The following is a 15750-nucleotide window of genomic DNA, read 5'->3' as shown; positions in this document are numbered from 1 at the left end:
AAAATCTAAAAACAAAAGTTTGGCCTAAAGGAATGATTAAATAAGTTTACTTAAGGCAATTATTAACCGAGACTTGCAGATAGCACAAGCCTGGTAAGTAAAGCATATATGCAAAAAGTATTTGGTGTTACATTCAAGAACTATTCCTGGAGAAATACAATAGTAATCCGGTCTTAATCGCCGGCTTATGAATAAACTCTGAAATAAAACAAAAAAACAAAGACATGACTCATCCTGCTCGAAAGGTACGAAAGTGTTCCAATGGTTGTGTAACACTGCCAAAATCTGGTGATATAACCAGAAAAAAGAACATGCTGCTGTAAATACTTGTTTAGTCAAGCATGGCAGAAAACTTAATGAAGTCTTTAGCTAAATCATTTCTAGTAAACACTGCTGTTGGGGGACAGCACTTGTATACCTAAACTCAGCAATCGAAGCGCTACCAGCAAAATTTGATTAGACTGCCATATGTGGAAACTAATAGCTATACAATTATTGGGTAATAAGTCTCATATACAAAATCTATGTTTGGGCTTAAATGATTCTTGGCTTTGCATTATTAAAAAAAAAAACAAAACGAACAGATACCCAAATCATTCACTCAAACAAAAAAGAAGAAGAAAAAAAATTAGGACAATAGTAGAACGGCCAGGAAGCAATCGGGCTGTGTCTGCTCTCGATGAAAGCTATAAGGCAGGTGGTTACGCAACTCAAGGAAGGAAGGGGTGAGGGTATCCCTCACCTCTCCCACTGGTAGTGAGACTACTGAACAACCTTGTTGCGTAGAATAGCTTGTGCTGAAGGTAATTCCTATTTAAAGGCTGATGGTTTGTATTCTTGTAAGAATAAACAAATGCAGGCAGTCCCCAGTTAACGGCGGACTCGGATAATGGCGGCCTGGTTTAATGGTGCTCTGTGATTTATGGCGCCATAATGGGCTAAGTTCGGTTATCGGTGCCATAAGGTGCCGATAATAGTTATGGTGCCCCTAACATACCTAACAGAGGCCACAATTAACCGGTTATTAGCCCCATTATTCAACTGAAACTTGGTGCAATAAGTGCCACAAATCACTGAATTTCGGTTAATGGTGGTTTTTGCTTATCAACATCCCACCAAGAACGGAAGCCCTGCCAATAACCGGGGACTGCCAGTATGTGATTTGTACAAAGAAGACTACATATATGTATCTCTTATTAAGTGATCAAAGTACAAAGCAAAAATATATTAACCCTTAAAACGCCGAAGCGAGTAAAATAAAAATTGTCGCGTGCCGGAGGTGTTTCGGAGTGAGCGCGGAAGTGGAAAAAATATTTTTTTCAAAAAGTCACAGCGCGCTTAGTTTTCAAGATTAAGAGTTCATTTTAGGCTCCTTTTTTTTTTAAATTGGCTGAAGTTTAGTATGAAACCATCAGAAATTAAAAAAAATTATCATTATCATATATAAATAAGGGATATATGATAGCGCAAAAAACGAAATTTCATATATAATTGTATTCAAATTGTGCGCTAAACAGTTAAAGGTAACAAGTTACTTTTTTTTTCGTTGTAATGTACACTAAATTGCGATCATTTTGGTATATAACACATTGTAAAACGATTAAAGCAACACAGAGAAATATTATAACAAAATAATGCATGAATTCGTAACACGCGGACATAAACAAATATTTTTTTCAAAAAATTCACAATAAACTAAAATATTGTCCTAGAGACTTCCAATTTGTTTCAAAATGAAGATAAATGATTGAATATTACTATACTGTAAGAGTATTAGCTTACAATTGCAGTTTTCGACCATATCTGACGAGTTAAAGTTGACCAAATGTCTAATTTTTTTAATATATTTTTTATATGCAATTATTTCAGAAATTAGAAAAGCTACAACCTTCAAATATTTTTTGTTTTATTCTACATGAAATTGCGCACATTTTCATATATAAAACTCTATGAAATGCCTAATATAAAACGGAGCAAATATTCCGAGAATGGGACGTACGCATTTCGGAGATTTGTGGCGGAGAATCCGCGCGCGGAGGGAAGGAAAGTTTTTTTTTTTAAATTCACCATAAATCTAAATATTGTGCTAGAGACTTCGAATTTGTTTCAAGATGAAGATAAATGACTGAATATTACTAAACTGTAAGAGTTTTAGCTTACAATTGCGTTTTTCGACAATTTCGGTAGAGTCAAAGTTGACCAAACGTGGTTTTTTTTTCTATTTATCGTGATTTATATGCAAATATTTCAAAAATGAGAAAAGCTACAACCTTCAATTATTTTTTGTTGTATTCTACATGAAATTGAGCACATTTTCATATATAAAATGATATTGTTATGATACAATAAAAGTTTTTCTTAGCCATACTTACCCTGGCAGGTATAATATATAGCTTATTCCTCTTGAACGCGACTGGCAGAAAATTTCAAAAACCTCGCGGCAACCGCTAGTACACTGGTAGTTCAGGTGATGGCCACCCCGTTCCCGTGGCGCTGGTACTTGGAACTATTCCCGTTTTCCTCAGATTTTCTCTGAACCCTGTCTCCTGAGGGGAGGAGGGTGGGAATTTAATTATATATCCTGCCAGGTAAGTATGCATAAAACTTTATTGTATCATAACAATATCATTTTTATGCATGACACTTACCTGGCAGGTATATATATAGCTGATTGACACATTTGGAGGTGGGTCACAGACAGCAACATCGTCATAATTCAAAAATTAACTAAATTTTTAAAATTATTTATTAACCCTCTTACGCCGATTGGACGTATTAAACGTCGAGTCAAAATGTCTCCCGTATGCCGATTGGACGTATCATACCGTCGGCTCAAAAAAGTTTTTTTAAAAATTCGCGAAAAAATACTTATAGGCCTACCAGCCGAAAACTTTTGTATCACGCGCCTTGGGGGATGCTGGAGTTCTCGGATCAAGGGCGTTGTTTTGTTTACAACAATCGCTACGCAGGCGCGCAAGCGCGAATTTCTTTCTTATCGCACTAAAAAGTATCAGTGACACATCTCGGAAATTATTTCGTCACTTTGACATAATTATTGCACCATTTTAAATTATCCTTTACATGAATTATTATATATGAAAATGTTTGCGCAATTTTCATGCACAATACAACTAAAAAATACTCATGATTGTAGCTTTTATCAGTTTTTGAAATATTTTTCATATAAAATAACGATAAGTGCAAAAATTTCAAACCTTCGTCAACTTTGACTACTACGAAATGGTCGAGAAAACGCAATTGTAAGCTAAAACTCTTACATTATAGTAATATTCAATCATTTGCCTTCATTTTGCAACAAATTGGACGTCTCTAGCACAATATTTCGATTTATGGTGATTTATGAAAAAACTTTTTCCTTACGTTCGTGCGATAACTCTTCCGATAAATTTTTTCGTGCGATTGTCCTAATGTTTGCACCCTTTTAAATTTGCCGTTACATAAAGTTTTATATATGGAAATGTGCGCAATTTCCTGCACAACACAACAAAAAAACAACCCATGGTTGTAGCTTTATCAGTTTTGAAATATTTTCATATAAATAACGTTTAAGTGCAAAAATTCAACTTTCGGTCAACTTTGACTCTACCGAAATGGTCGAAAAACGCAATTGTAAGCTAAAACTCTTATATTCTAGTAATATTCAATCATTTACCTCATTTTGCAACGACTTGGAAGTCTCTAGCACAATATTTCGATTTATGGGTGAATTTATGAAAAAAAAAAACATTACGTTCGCGCGGTAACTAACCGAAAAAAATCAGAATTTTTTTGTGCGATTGTCGAAATGTTTGCACCATTTAAACAAAATTAGCTGTTACATAAAGTTTTTATATATGAAAATGTGCGTTTTAATTTCATGTAGAATACAACTAAAAATGATTGAAGGTTTGTAGCTTTTTCTCTTTTTGCGAAATATTTGCATATAAATCACGATAAATAGAAAAAGAAAAAAAACCACGTTCGGTCAAATTTGACTCTACCGAAATAGCTGAAAAACGCAATTGTAAGCTAAAACTCTTACGGCCTAGTAATATTCTGTCATTTTTTTTTCTTCATTTTGAAACAAATTTGAAGTCTCTAAAACAATATTTAAATTTATGGTGAATTTTTGAAAAATATATTTACCTTCACTCCGCGCGCCGATTCGCGGCCGCAAGTCTCCGAAATACGTACATGGCATTATCCTAATATTTGCTCCTTTTCATATTAGCCTTTTTATAGAGTTTCATATATCAAAATGTGCGCAAATTCATGAAGAATACAATAAAAAATAACTGAAGGTTGTAGCTTTTCTTCCATCTTCGAAATATGTCCATATAAAAAAATATATATATTAAAATTTCGACATTCGGTCAAATTTAACTCGTCCGAAATGGTCGAAATCTGCAATTCTAATCTAAAACTCTTACAGTATCGTAATATTCAATCATTTGTCTTAATTTTGAAACAAATTGGAAGTCTCTAGAACATTATTTAGAATTACGGTGAATTTTTGAAATACATTTTTTTACGTCCGCTCGTTACGAATTCGTACATCATTTTGTGATAATATTTTTCCGGTGTTGCTTTTATTGTTTTACAATGTATTATATATCAAAATGATCGCAATTTAGTGTACAATACAACGCAAAAAAAAGTAACTGGTTAGCTTTGACCGTTTTCTGCACAGCGTGATTTGAATACAATTATGTATGAATTTTTTTTTTTCGCTACATATCGCATTATTACATATGATAAATGATATTATTTTTCATTTCTGATGGTTGCATTCTAAACTTCAGGCAATGACAAAAAAAAGGAGCCAAAAATGAACTCTTAATCTTCAAAAGTACGCGCGCTGTAATTTTTTGAAAAATTTATTTTTTTCCACTTCCGCGCTCACTCCAAACCAGGCCCGGCATACGGGAGAGGTTTTGATTTTTAGGCTCCGGCGTAAGAGGGTTAAGTTCCTTACCTGCTAAGGTAGCTGACTTCGTAGGTCCTGCCTCTTAGCCTGCTAAACCTTAGTAGCTCTCAACTAGGATGTGACCTGTTTGTAGAGAAAGCTAACAACAAGGGTCTGACAACTGGACATGACCAATCTGCTGACAGAGCCCCAACCCTAGCCCTCATTTTACCACGGGCATCATGCTAGGAAAGTTAGTCACCTGAACCACACACACATACAATACTAAACACTACACCAAAAAACTGAGCTGGTATTAACCTTCTCAGACAACCATAAAAACACTATAACTAATTAAAATAAAACCTAGCATGTTATTAGGTTATGGGGTTGGAAACTCCTTTGCCCAGTACTGTACCTGAGGATACGTACGGGCCTAACGTTTGACAATTATCAAAAGTTGTCTTCACGTCTCTAAGGTAATGAGAGGCAAACACAGAGTTTGTCCTCCAAAACGTCGAATCTATAATGTCCTTGAGGGCTAAATTTTTCCTGAATGCTAAGGACGTAGCTACTGCTCTCACTCATGAGCTTTAACCTTAATCAAGCCGAAGCATTCTTCTGACAAAGTAAATGAGCTTCTTTAATGACTTCTCTTACAAAGAAAAAGCCATCGCGTTTTTAGACATAGGTCTAGTAGGAATCTTTAACAGCACCACAGAGAAACATGAAGTCCCCTAATGCTTCTTGTTCTTTCTACGTAAAACCATAAGGCTCTTACTGGCAAAGAACCCTTTCTTGTTCTTGACCTACTAGATCAGCCAGTACCTCAATCTCAAATGATCTTGGCCACGGATGCGAAGGATTCTCATTCTTTGCTAAGAACTCCTGTTGAAAAGAACAAACTGCTTTGTTGTGCTTCCAACCTACTTGCTTGTCAATAGCTTGCAGCTCGCTAATCCTTTTAACTGTAGCTAAGGCTACTAAGAAAATAGTCTTCTTCATTAGCTTTCGCAAAGACGAACTGCCCATAGGTTCAAACCTATCCGTTTCCAAGAACTTGAGAACGACATCCAAATTCCAAGAAGGAGTTCTGCAAAGTCGATCCTTCTTTGTATTAAAAGATCTGAGAAGATCTCTAAGATCTGCGTCGTTGGACAGATCTAAACCTCTGTGTCTAAAACACTGCAGACAACATAACACTTTTAACCTTTAATTGTCTGATTGCCAAACCCAGTTCCTTCTTCAGGTACAGAAGGAAATCTGCAATTTGTGTCACAGAGGTTACTGGATGAAGAAATCTTCCGATTCTTACACCATTTACGGAAGTTCTCCCACTTCGACTGGTACACTTGATAGTTGATGGCCTTCTTGTGCTCTTGCAACTGCCTTCGCTGCTTCTCTAGAAAACCCCCTCGCTCTGACAAGTCTTTCGATAGTCCTGAACGCAGTCAAGACCCAGAGCGAGGGGTTCTTGTGAACTGTCGAAGTGGGGTTGTTTGAGAAGATCTACTCTCTGGGTAGACTTCTCGGAGAATCCCATCTGTCCATTCCAGTACCTCTGTGAACCCACGTTTGGGTCCGGCCAGTATGGGGCTATCAGAGTCAGCCTTGTTCCTCGACTTTCTCTGAATTTTTTCATTACCCTTCCTAAAATCTTGAACGGGGGAAAAGCGTACGCATCTAGACCCGTCCAATCTAGTAGGAAGGCATCGACTGCGACTGCAAGAGGGTCCGGGATTGGAGAACAATAGTTCGGTAACCTCTTCATCGCTGCGGTAGCAAAAAGATCCACTACTGGTGTGCCCCAGAGCTTCCAGTCTCTGGCATACTTGAAGATGCAACATCCACTCCGTTGGAAAGCACTTTGTCCGTCCCTGCTCAACAGGTCCGCTCTGACGTTCTTCTCTCCTTGAATGAACCTGGTGAGCAGGTGACGTTTTCTCTCTGCGACCACAGAAGAATCTCCTTCGCCAAGTTGCAAAGGGACAACGAGTGGGTTCCTCCTTGTTTTCGTATATATGCCAGAGCTGTGGTATTGTCCGCGTTGATCTGCACCACTTTGCCGCTGATCCACGGTCTGAACGCTTTCAGAGCCAAGAAGATCGCCATCAGTTCCTTCCTGTTTATGTGCCATGCCTTTTCTTCTTCGTTCAAAGGCCTGACTCCTCCCGAGGGCCCAGCGTCGCTCCCAGCCTGCGTCTGACGCGTCGGAAATAATATCCGGTCTGGGTTCCTCTGCTGGAGTGACGTACCCTCTGACAACCTCCCCGGAACTAGCCACCACTTTAATTCCTCCTTATCTTTGAAGGAATTGGAAACCGGAAGGAATCTGGTTGCGATCTTCTTGGCCAGACTTCGTTCAGAAAGAACTGTAAGGGCCTCATGTGAAGTCTCCCTAGTGAAATGAACCGCTCTAACGAAGAGTGTCCCCAGCAGGCTCATCCACTCTCTCGCCGAGCATTGGTCTTTCAATAGGAATTCTTGCACTTTCCGCAGGCACATGGTCTGCCTTTCGGGTGACGGAAAAGCCTGAAAAGTACTGAGGATATCAGAATCCCCAAATAAACTAGCTCCTGAGAGGGGATCAACCTGTGACTTTTTCAGGTTACCATCAGACCCAGCTGCTGAGTTAACTCCAATGTGATGTTCGTGTCCTCCAGACATTGCTGTTTTGATTGTGCTCTTATGAGCCAATCGTCTAGGTAGAGAGAGACTCTGACTCCTAACAAATGAAGCCACTTCGCCACATTCGACATCAATCTTGTAAAAATTTGAGGCCGTGGCACAGACCGAAGCAAAGGGCTTTGAATTGATAAATCCTGTCCTGGATCACGAATCTCAAATATTTCCTGGACCTTGGATGAATCGGAATATGGAAGTACGCATCCTGAAGGTCCAGCGTTACCACATCCAGTCCCCTGGTCGTACCGCTGCCAGTACTGAATCGTTCGTCTCCATCGTAAACTTGGTCTTTTTCTACGAACAAGTTTAGCTGACTTACGTCCAGTACTGGCCTCCAAACCTCCTGATGACTTCGGTACTAAGAAACAGACGGTTGTAAAAACCTGGGGATTCGTGATCCAGAACCGGTTCTATGGCCCCCTTTTCTAACATGCTGACAACTTGATGCCAAAGAGCCCTCTCTCTTCTCTAAATCGATGTAATGAGCCCCTAGGGCTCTCGAGCTGTAGCGAGAGGTGGTTTCTTGAGAAAGGGGATCTTGTATCCTTCCTTCGCTACCTTACAGACCAAGGATCCGCTCCTTTGCTTTGCCAGACTTCCCAGAAGTCTAAAAGTCTGGCCCCCACACCAGTCTGGAGGACTTCTGACTCATTGCTTGGTTGAGGTTTTCGAACCTCTTTTGGCTGGAACTCTTTTCCCTCTAAATGCTGGTCGGGAAAAAGTCCTACCCCGAAAGGGCTGCTGTGAAGTTCTTGTATCCTTCGGAGTCTTCTTCATTACATTAGAAGGTAAAGTACTTCCTTACAGAAGACTTAGTAGATCCTGAGTAGCCTTCTGAGTGAGGGAGAGCGAGATGTCCTTAATGATTATCCATGAGGGAAGAGCTTGTCCTGAAAGCGGAGAGAACATCAACTCCGACTTTTTGCGCGTTCGAGACTCCTTTAGCAGCGAACGAGCACAAAAGATGTCTTTTCTTCAAAACGCCTGCTGTAAAAAGTGAAGGCCAATTCATTAGCTCCATCTCTCAAGGCTTTATCCATACAGGACATGATACTTCTCGGCAACTCGGATTCTGACGAATCTTCCATCTCCGAAGTCCAAGCCAGGGCCCCCACGACCAGTCAAGAAAATTAAACACCTCAAAAGTCCGATAGATACCTTTGAGTAAATGGTCGAACTCTGACGAAGTCCACCACACTTTGGCTGAATGTAAAGCATGTCTACGGGAGCTGTCCACTATGTTGGAAAAGTCTCCCTGGGAGGAGGCAGGAACTCCCAGGCCAAGACTTTCCCCCGTAGCAATACCAACACCAGACTTAGAAGCCAACAACTTGGCCGGGGGAAAAGCAAAAGAAGTCTTCCCGACTCTCTCTTCTTCCTTCAACCACTCATTTACGCGTTGAAGGGCTTTCTTGGCCGAAATAGACAAAGTCATTTTCAAAAAGACGATTTCTTGGTTGTCTTCGTCTTCAAAAATTGAGACAAAGGCGATTGGCGGACCTGAAGGTTGAAATCTCCTTCAACAAAGAAAGAAGGCACTCTGTTAGTCTCTTGTAGTCCGAGGAAGGAGCTTCCACATTCTTGTCCTCTTCCACACTCTCCACAAATTCTTCCTCCTGCGAAGAAATATCTTGAAACCAAGATCCTGATGACTCTCCAAGCGGGACTCCTTATGCAGAGCCTGCTTAGAGAGCGAATGCGGAGCTGTCCTCCTTGTAAAACTCCTCTCTTCCTTGTCGAGAAAAAGTTTCGACTTGCTGCCGCCTGCGTCCTGCGTCCTCCTGAACGTATGCGTCCATCACTCTTCCTCTCCTGGCTTGCGTTGCACGTCCTGCGTCCTCTTGGAGGACTTAACCGGGAGAGACGAGTCCTTACGTCTAACCGAAGGTTGTTTGGGCTTCTCCCATGATTGGACAATCACTGCTAATCTCTCCTGCATGTCCCGCAGAACTTCCTTCGTCTCCGCTTCTTACGAGACTCCTGATGATGAGGAGATCGAGGACGCACCGGGCTAAACACGGAGAGGCGAGCGAACCTGCGGTCTACGCAGAGGAGTTTCCTCTAAGCGGAGAAACACCTCTCACCGCACCGCTAGTAACTTCCAACTGACAAGAAATCCTCTTCCTTTTGATAGGGATAATTTCTTCATCCTCCGATGAAAAAATCTCAGGGCACTCCACCTTCTTGGTCAACAGCCCTTTCATCCTGTGATGAGGACGGAAAGTATGACCTCTTGAGAGGATGCGATACTTCCGCGAAACGCCTACTCCTTCCTGACGCCGAACTATCCGATGATAACGGCACTTCCCAGTATCGCCTTTTCCATGGCGTACTGCTGCAGCCTGGGAAGCAACAGGACTGCCTGAAGGGACGACTGATCACGAGTAAACCCCTCTCGCCTCCCTTCGACTGTCGACATGCCTTCTCCCCTGGGTCTGGGAGCTTGACAGAGGTCTCGGTCTAGGAGCACGAGAGGGACGATCAGGCGCCCCTCCACAAACACTGTCACCGAACACTTCCACTTTGTCTGTTAATCGTTTAAATTTGATCTCCCATGGACGCAAGGGCAGCGAACACTTTCACAATTTGTGGATCAGTAGTATCCTCAGATACAGCAACGGGCGCAGGAGAACCTGAGGGGAAGGTGCTACGTCACATGTGAATGAGCTGGAGAAGCACATGCAAAGATTCATTCAAAGGCTTACTCGAAGATCCCGATCTCTCACTCCTAGAGACAGATCTTCTAACCCGTCCTTTTCTAATCTCTCAACATAACTTCATAAGAGCCTTCCACTCTTTCTCATTCAGACACTGACATTCATTGCACCTATTGTCCCACGTACATACAAACTCCCGACACTTACAAATAGTATGTGGATCTACCGATGATTTCGGCAGTCTCACCTTACACCCTTCTTTCACACAAACTCTAAACATACTTCCTGAATCAGACATACTAAATCAAAATCCAAACAAAATGCGATTGCCACGCTAACTTCGTGAATACGATACAAATATCCAAAAAGTCAGTCAACGAGCAGGAAATTCTAACAGAGAACCAACAACGATGTTGCCGGTTCGGCTGGCAGAGAAAATATGAGGAAAACGGGAATAGTTCCAAGTACCAGCGCCACGGGAACGGGGTGGCCATCACCTGAACTACCAGTGTACTAGCGGTTGCCGCGAGTTTGAAATTCTGCAGTGTGCGTCAAGAAGGATAAGGCTATATATAATACCTGCCAGGTAAGTGTCATGCATAAAAACTTTATGTAACGGCTAATTTAAAATGGTGCAAACATTACCACAATCGCACGTATGATTTTTTCGGAAGAGTTACCGCGCGGACGTAAAGAAAATGTTATTTTTTTCATAAATTCACCATAAATCGAAATACTGTGCTAGAGACTTCCAATTTGTTGCAAAATGAAGGTAAATGATTGAATATTACTAGAATATAAGCGTTTTAGCTTACAATTGTGTTTTTCGACCCTTTTGGTAGAGTCAAAATTGACCGAAGGTTTAAAATTTGTCACTTATCATTTTTTATATGAAAATATTTTCAAAATTGATTTAAAAAGCTTACAACCCATGGGTTTGTTTTTTTAGTTTGTTGTGGGCAGGAAACTGGGGGGCCGCACATTTTCCATATATAAAATTTATTTTTGTAACCGGTCCTAATTTTAAAATGGTGCAAACATTACCACAATCGCATGTATGATTTTTTTCGGAAGAGTTACCGCGCGGACGTAAGGAAAGTTTTTTCATAAATTCACCATAAATCGAAATATTGTGCTAGAGACTTCCAATTACTTGTAAAATTAAGGTAAATGATTGAATATTACTAAAATATAAGAGTTTTAGCTTAAAATTGCGTTTTTCGACCATTTCGGTAGAGTCAAAGTTGATCGAAGGTTGAAATTTAGGCACTTATCGTTATTTATATGAAAATATCTCAAAACTGATAAAAGCTACAATCATGAGTATTTTTTTGTTGTATTCTACATAAAAATGCACACATTTTCATATATAATACTCCATGTAACGGCTAATTTAAAATGGTACAACAATTATGTCAAAGTGACGAAATAATTTCAGAGATGTGTCAGATACTTTTTAGTGCGGCAAGAAAGAAATTCGTGCTTGCGCGCCTGCGTAACGATTGTAAACAAAACAACACCTTGATCCGTGAACTCCCAGCAGCATCCCCAAGGCACGTGATTCAAGAGTTTTCGGCTGGTAGGCCTAAAAGTATTTTTCGCAAAATTTTAAAAAAACTTTTGTATGTCGACGTCCAGTTGGCACCCGAGAGACAAAAAATGTAGACGTAAAATACGTCCAGTCGGCGTTAAAGGGTTAATACTGGCCCTAATTTAATTTATGAAGCACACTAAAAACAAATCAATTGTAGATATCCTCACATAAAAGAACCTATTTACAGATGACCAGGCAGATGTTCAAAGGAGGTAACACTTAATAGTATCAAAGTACAATGCTGGTAAGTATTTGCACACTTTCCTCTTTACTTTTAGTATTATTAAATTCTAATTTAAATAACAGATATCAAGCAGCCCGTGCTTCCAGTAAACATTTCAGATAGCAGTTATAAGGACAATATAGATCTTGAAACATTTCTTTAAAAAAAACTACAGGAATTGATCAACAAAAAGAAAAATTTCAATAAAATGAAGACATATCAATAATTAAAGAGGAGCTTAATACACTTTGGAAAATTTTTGAAGAACACTGTATATTAGGCATTTACTTTACATAGAAAACATCAGATGCTTTTTTGAAGTGTCTAGGGACTATGCTAACAGGTTATAGGGCTATGTAAAGTAGTGCGATTGTTTTGAAACAAACATATTTACTTCAAAAATAATATCAAAATTATCACTCCCAATCACTCCATAGACCCCCAGCAGCCTTACCTTAGCAGTAGTATCTCCCCTATGAAGTGTGTATAAATGATGGATAGCAGATTGTGCAGAAGTAAGTGGGTGAGGTTGCAGACGAAACAGATGAAAATTATGTCCCTGTTTATCAGCAGTTACAAGTAACATCCCTGTTGGATCAAACTGCAGGGCAACAACAGGAGCTGCATGATGTGCAGTGAAATGAGCAACAATGCCTGAAGAAGTCCCACTGCTTAGTAAATTAACTTCTCCAGTGCTTACAGTCTGTAATTTCACAAAAAGGCTAAATTAGATACGTCATTAAAAAACTGGATAATACTTTCTTCAAATAATAAGCTTTTTCAAATGCAATAATTACACCTTAAAAACATCCAGTTCCTAAAAACCAAAGTGAAGAGACTGGAAACTCTAAATACCATTAAAACAGTACACTTAACTTTAGTAATGTTATCATCAACATGCCTAACTCACATGTAGCTGGCTAACCCTTCACCAATGATAAGCCAAGAACAAACCGAGATCAAACAGATGCAATCATTATCATTAGATGAAAAACAATCAAGAAATAGGAAGTAATCAAACCTGGGTATCAAGAACAGTAACCACCCCAGGAGTTGGTAGGTTTGTGGGTGGTGGCTGCTGAGCCGGAGAACCTTGTCGCTGACCCATGAGATTGGATGCCACACTTTCACCAAGCTCCTTTAGCCCCTGAAAGGTTTAATGATATTTAGTCATTCTGCATTACTTTAGGAGATATTTATCTTTATCTTCAGTTTTTCCCATCTTTATAAGGGTTCGCTGTTTGTTATGTCTTCTCCATCTCTGCGATCATGCACCATTACCTCTCTCACGTTCCTCTCCGCATGTCCTAATTTTTTTTCTTACTGAAATTTACCATACACTACTCTCATGATGAAATTAACCATACTACCTTCTATGGCAGAAATGTGAATCCAAAAGTTATTGAAAAGTTAAAACAAAATCACAACTGAAAACTATGCAAAAGCAACATAATTCATAAACACTTCACTGCAGACAACAAAAACAAACATACAATCCATCATCTCTAAAATCAACCACAGAACTTTAATGAACACCAAAGGTACCTGATGAAAAAGATATATCAACATGAAATGCAGTTACTGAGCTGTACTTGATTAAAAGATCTTATCTATTATTTTGTAAGATTAACTGTCAAAATTATTTGCATATTTCATCATAAATCTGACAAACAATCTGAATAAGACTTTTGTTCAAAGTGGTTTGTCCACGTCAACCCTCCCCATTATAATGAATATTTTAATTTTCCTTTTAACATCCATTTAAAACCTAGCTTCAGTTATTACATATTTCAATAATCAAATAAGAAAACAAAATACTGCTAATACATGATACATGGTTAACTATGAATACTGATATATATATAATATATATATATTACCTATACTATTGTTAACTATGAATTTTTGTTTAAATATAACCTATAATCTTACTATTCATTACTCATAAAGAACATGTGCATACAACACACTGCTGTTTGAATATAAGTGAAAACATTTCCTTCATTTAAATTCTTTTATTTCAGAGGAAAAAAAAAAAGCAAAAACAGATCACCCTGTGCATATGAAGTGGAAAAATAAAATGAACAGCTGCTGCTTAACATGTATTGATAGGTTTTAGAACAGTGATTTATCAGAAACCAAGGTTAATCAATTTCCAATTACTGCAAAACAAAGTTAGAAAACATGTTTATCATTAATAACTTATTAACTACAATGCCTGAAGCAATCTTAGAAATAACTCTAATAAAGTGTGATTTTTGACAAGCATAGAAATAAAGCAAAACAGTGATGAGGAAGAAGAGAAATGTGTTACCTCACATAGAAATCTAACCAGAACCAGTAAACTAATATCAATACACTAAACTTAATAGAGAGAAAAATTGGCAATTGTATCCTTCTTAAAGAAACCACATTCTTAATTGATTTAATATAAAAGATCTTTGTCCTCCATGTAGCTCCTAAAAAAAAAAAAACATTTAAAAAGATGAGTAAACACAGATTTATCATAATAATAATAATAATAATAATAATAATAATAATAATAATAATAATAATAATAATAATAATAATAATAAGGCTAAGAAGCAAGAAAACAAGGGAGGAACTCAACGAGAAATACAAAGTACAAGAGAGGGGACTAAACAACACAATAGAAGATGTAAAACAGAGGCTTAAGGCCAAAGCACATAAGATCCAACGGTACATGAACAGGATTAAGGGATACCAACAGAACAAACTATTCGGAACCAACCAGAAAAGACTATACAGCCAACTAAGAGGGGAAGACAACCAAGAAATTTCTGAAGCCGAACCAAGTAAGAGGCTCTGGGAAAACATATGGAGCAATCCAGTATCACACAACAAACATGCAACATGGCTCCAGGAAGTCAAAGAAGAAGAAACAGGGAGAATACAACAAAGATTCACAGAGATCATGACAGACAGTCAGACACCAACTAAACAAAATGCCAAACTGGAAAGCCCAGGTCCCGATGAAGTCCATGGATACTGGCTCAAAGACTTCAAGGCCCTACACCCACAAATAGCAGAACAACTCCAGCATTGATCTCAAATCACCATGCACCCAAATGGAAGACCACAGGAAGTAACATCCTTAGTACAAAAAGACAAGACTAAGGGAAATATATTCATAACTACAGGCCTATACCTGCCTACAATAATCTGGAAGTTACTAACAGGTATCATCAGTGGAAAGGCTATAACAATTACCCTAGAGGAGACAAACACCATCCCCGCCCCACCAACAGAAAGGCTGCAGAAGGAAGTGTAGGGGCACAAAAGACCAGCTCCTGATAGACAAAATGGTAATGAAGAACAGTAGGAGAAGGAAAACCAACCTAAGCATGGCATGGATAGACTATATAAGAAAGCCTTCAACATGATACCACACACATGGCTAATAGAATCTGCCTGCAAATATATGGGGCAGAGGAAAAACACCATCAGCTTCCTAAAAAAAAATACAATGCGCAACTGGGAATACAATACTTACAAGCTCTGGAATAAGACTACAGTTAATATCAGGAGGAGGGATCTTCCAGGGCGACTCACTGTCCCCACTACTCTTCGTAGTAGCCATGATTCCCATGACAAAAGTACTACAGAAGATGGATGCCGGGTACCAACTCAAGAAAAGAGGCAACAGAATCAACCATCTGATGTT

At 39.0% G+C, this 15750-nt stretch overlaps 1 protein-coding gene across 1 annotated transcript in view; it reads right to left on the bottom strand.

The window, feature by feature from the left end:
* The window catches only part of LOC135221033 (uncharacterized), a 238299-nt gene extending 225082 nt beyond the window's left edge, over positions 1–13217 (bottom strand). Inside the window, exons 1-2 of the mRNA XM_064258766.1 lie at positions 13087–13217; positions 12520–12768 (exon numbers count right to left, since the gene is read on the bottom strand). Of these exons, the coding sequence (XP_064114836.1) occupies positions 12520–12768; positions 13087–13173 (336 nt within the window). The 5' untranslated portion in view covers positions 13174–13217. The remainder of the gene's footprint in view (positions 1–12519; positions 12769–13086) is intronic.
* Positions 13218–15750: the final 2533 nt, after the last annotated feature.

The sequence above is a fragment of the Macrobrachium nipponense genome, chromosome 2 (assembly GCF_015104395.2).
Source record: "Macrobrachium nipponense isolate FS-2020 chromosome 2, ASM1510439v2, whole genome shotgun sequence".
Lineage (NCBI taxonomy): Eukaryota > Metazoa > Arthropoda > Malacostraca > Decapoda > Palaemonidae > Macrobrachium > Macrobrachium nipponense.
The sequence above is the reverse complement of the archived record's forward strand: the minus strand, read 5'-3'. Positions and strand labels throughout refer to the sequence as shown.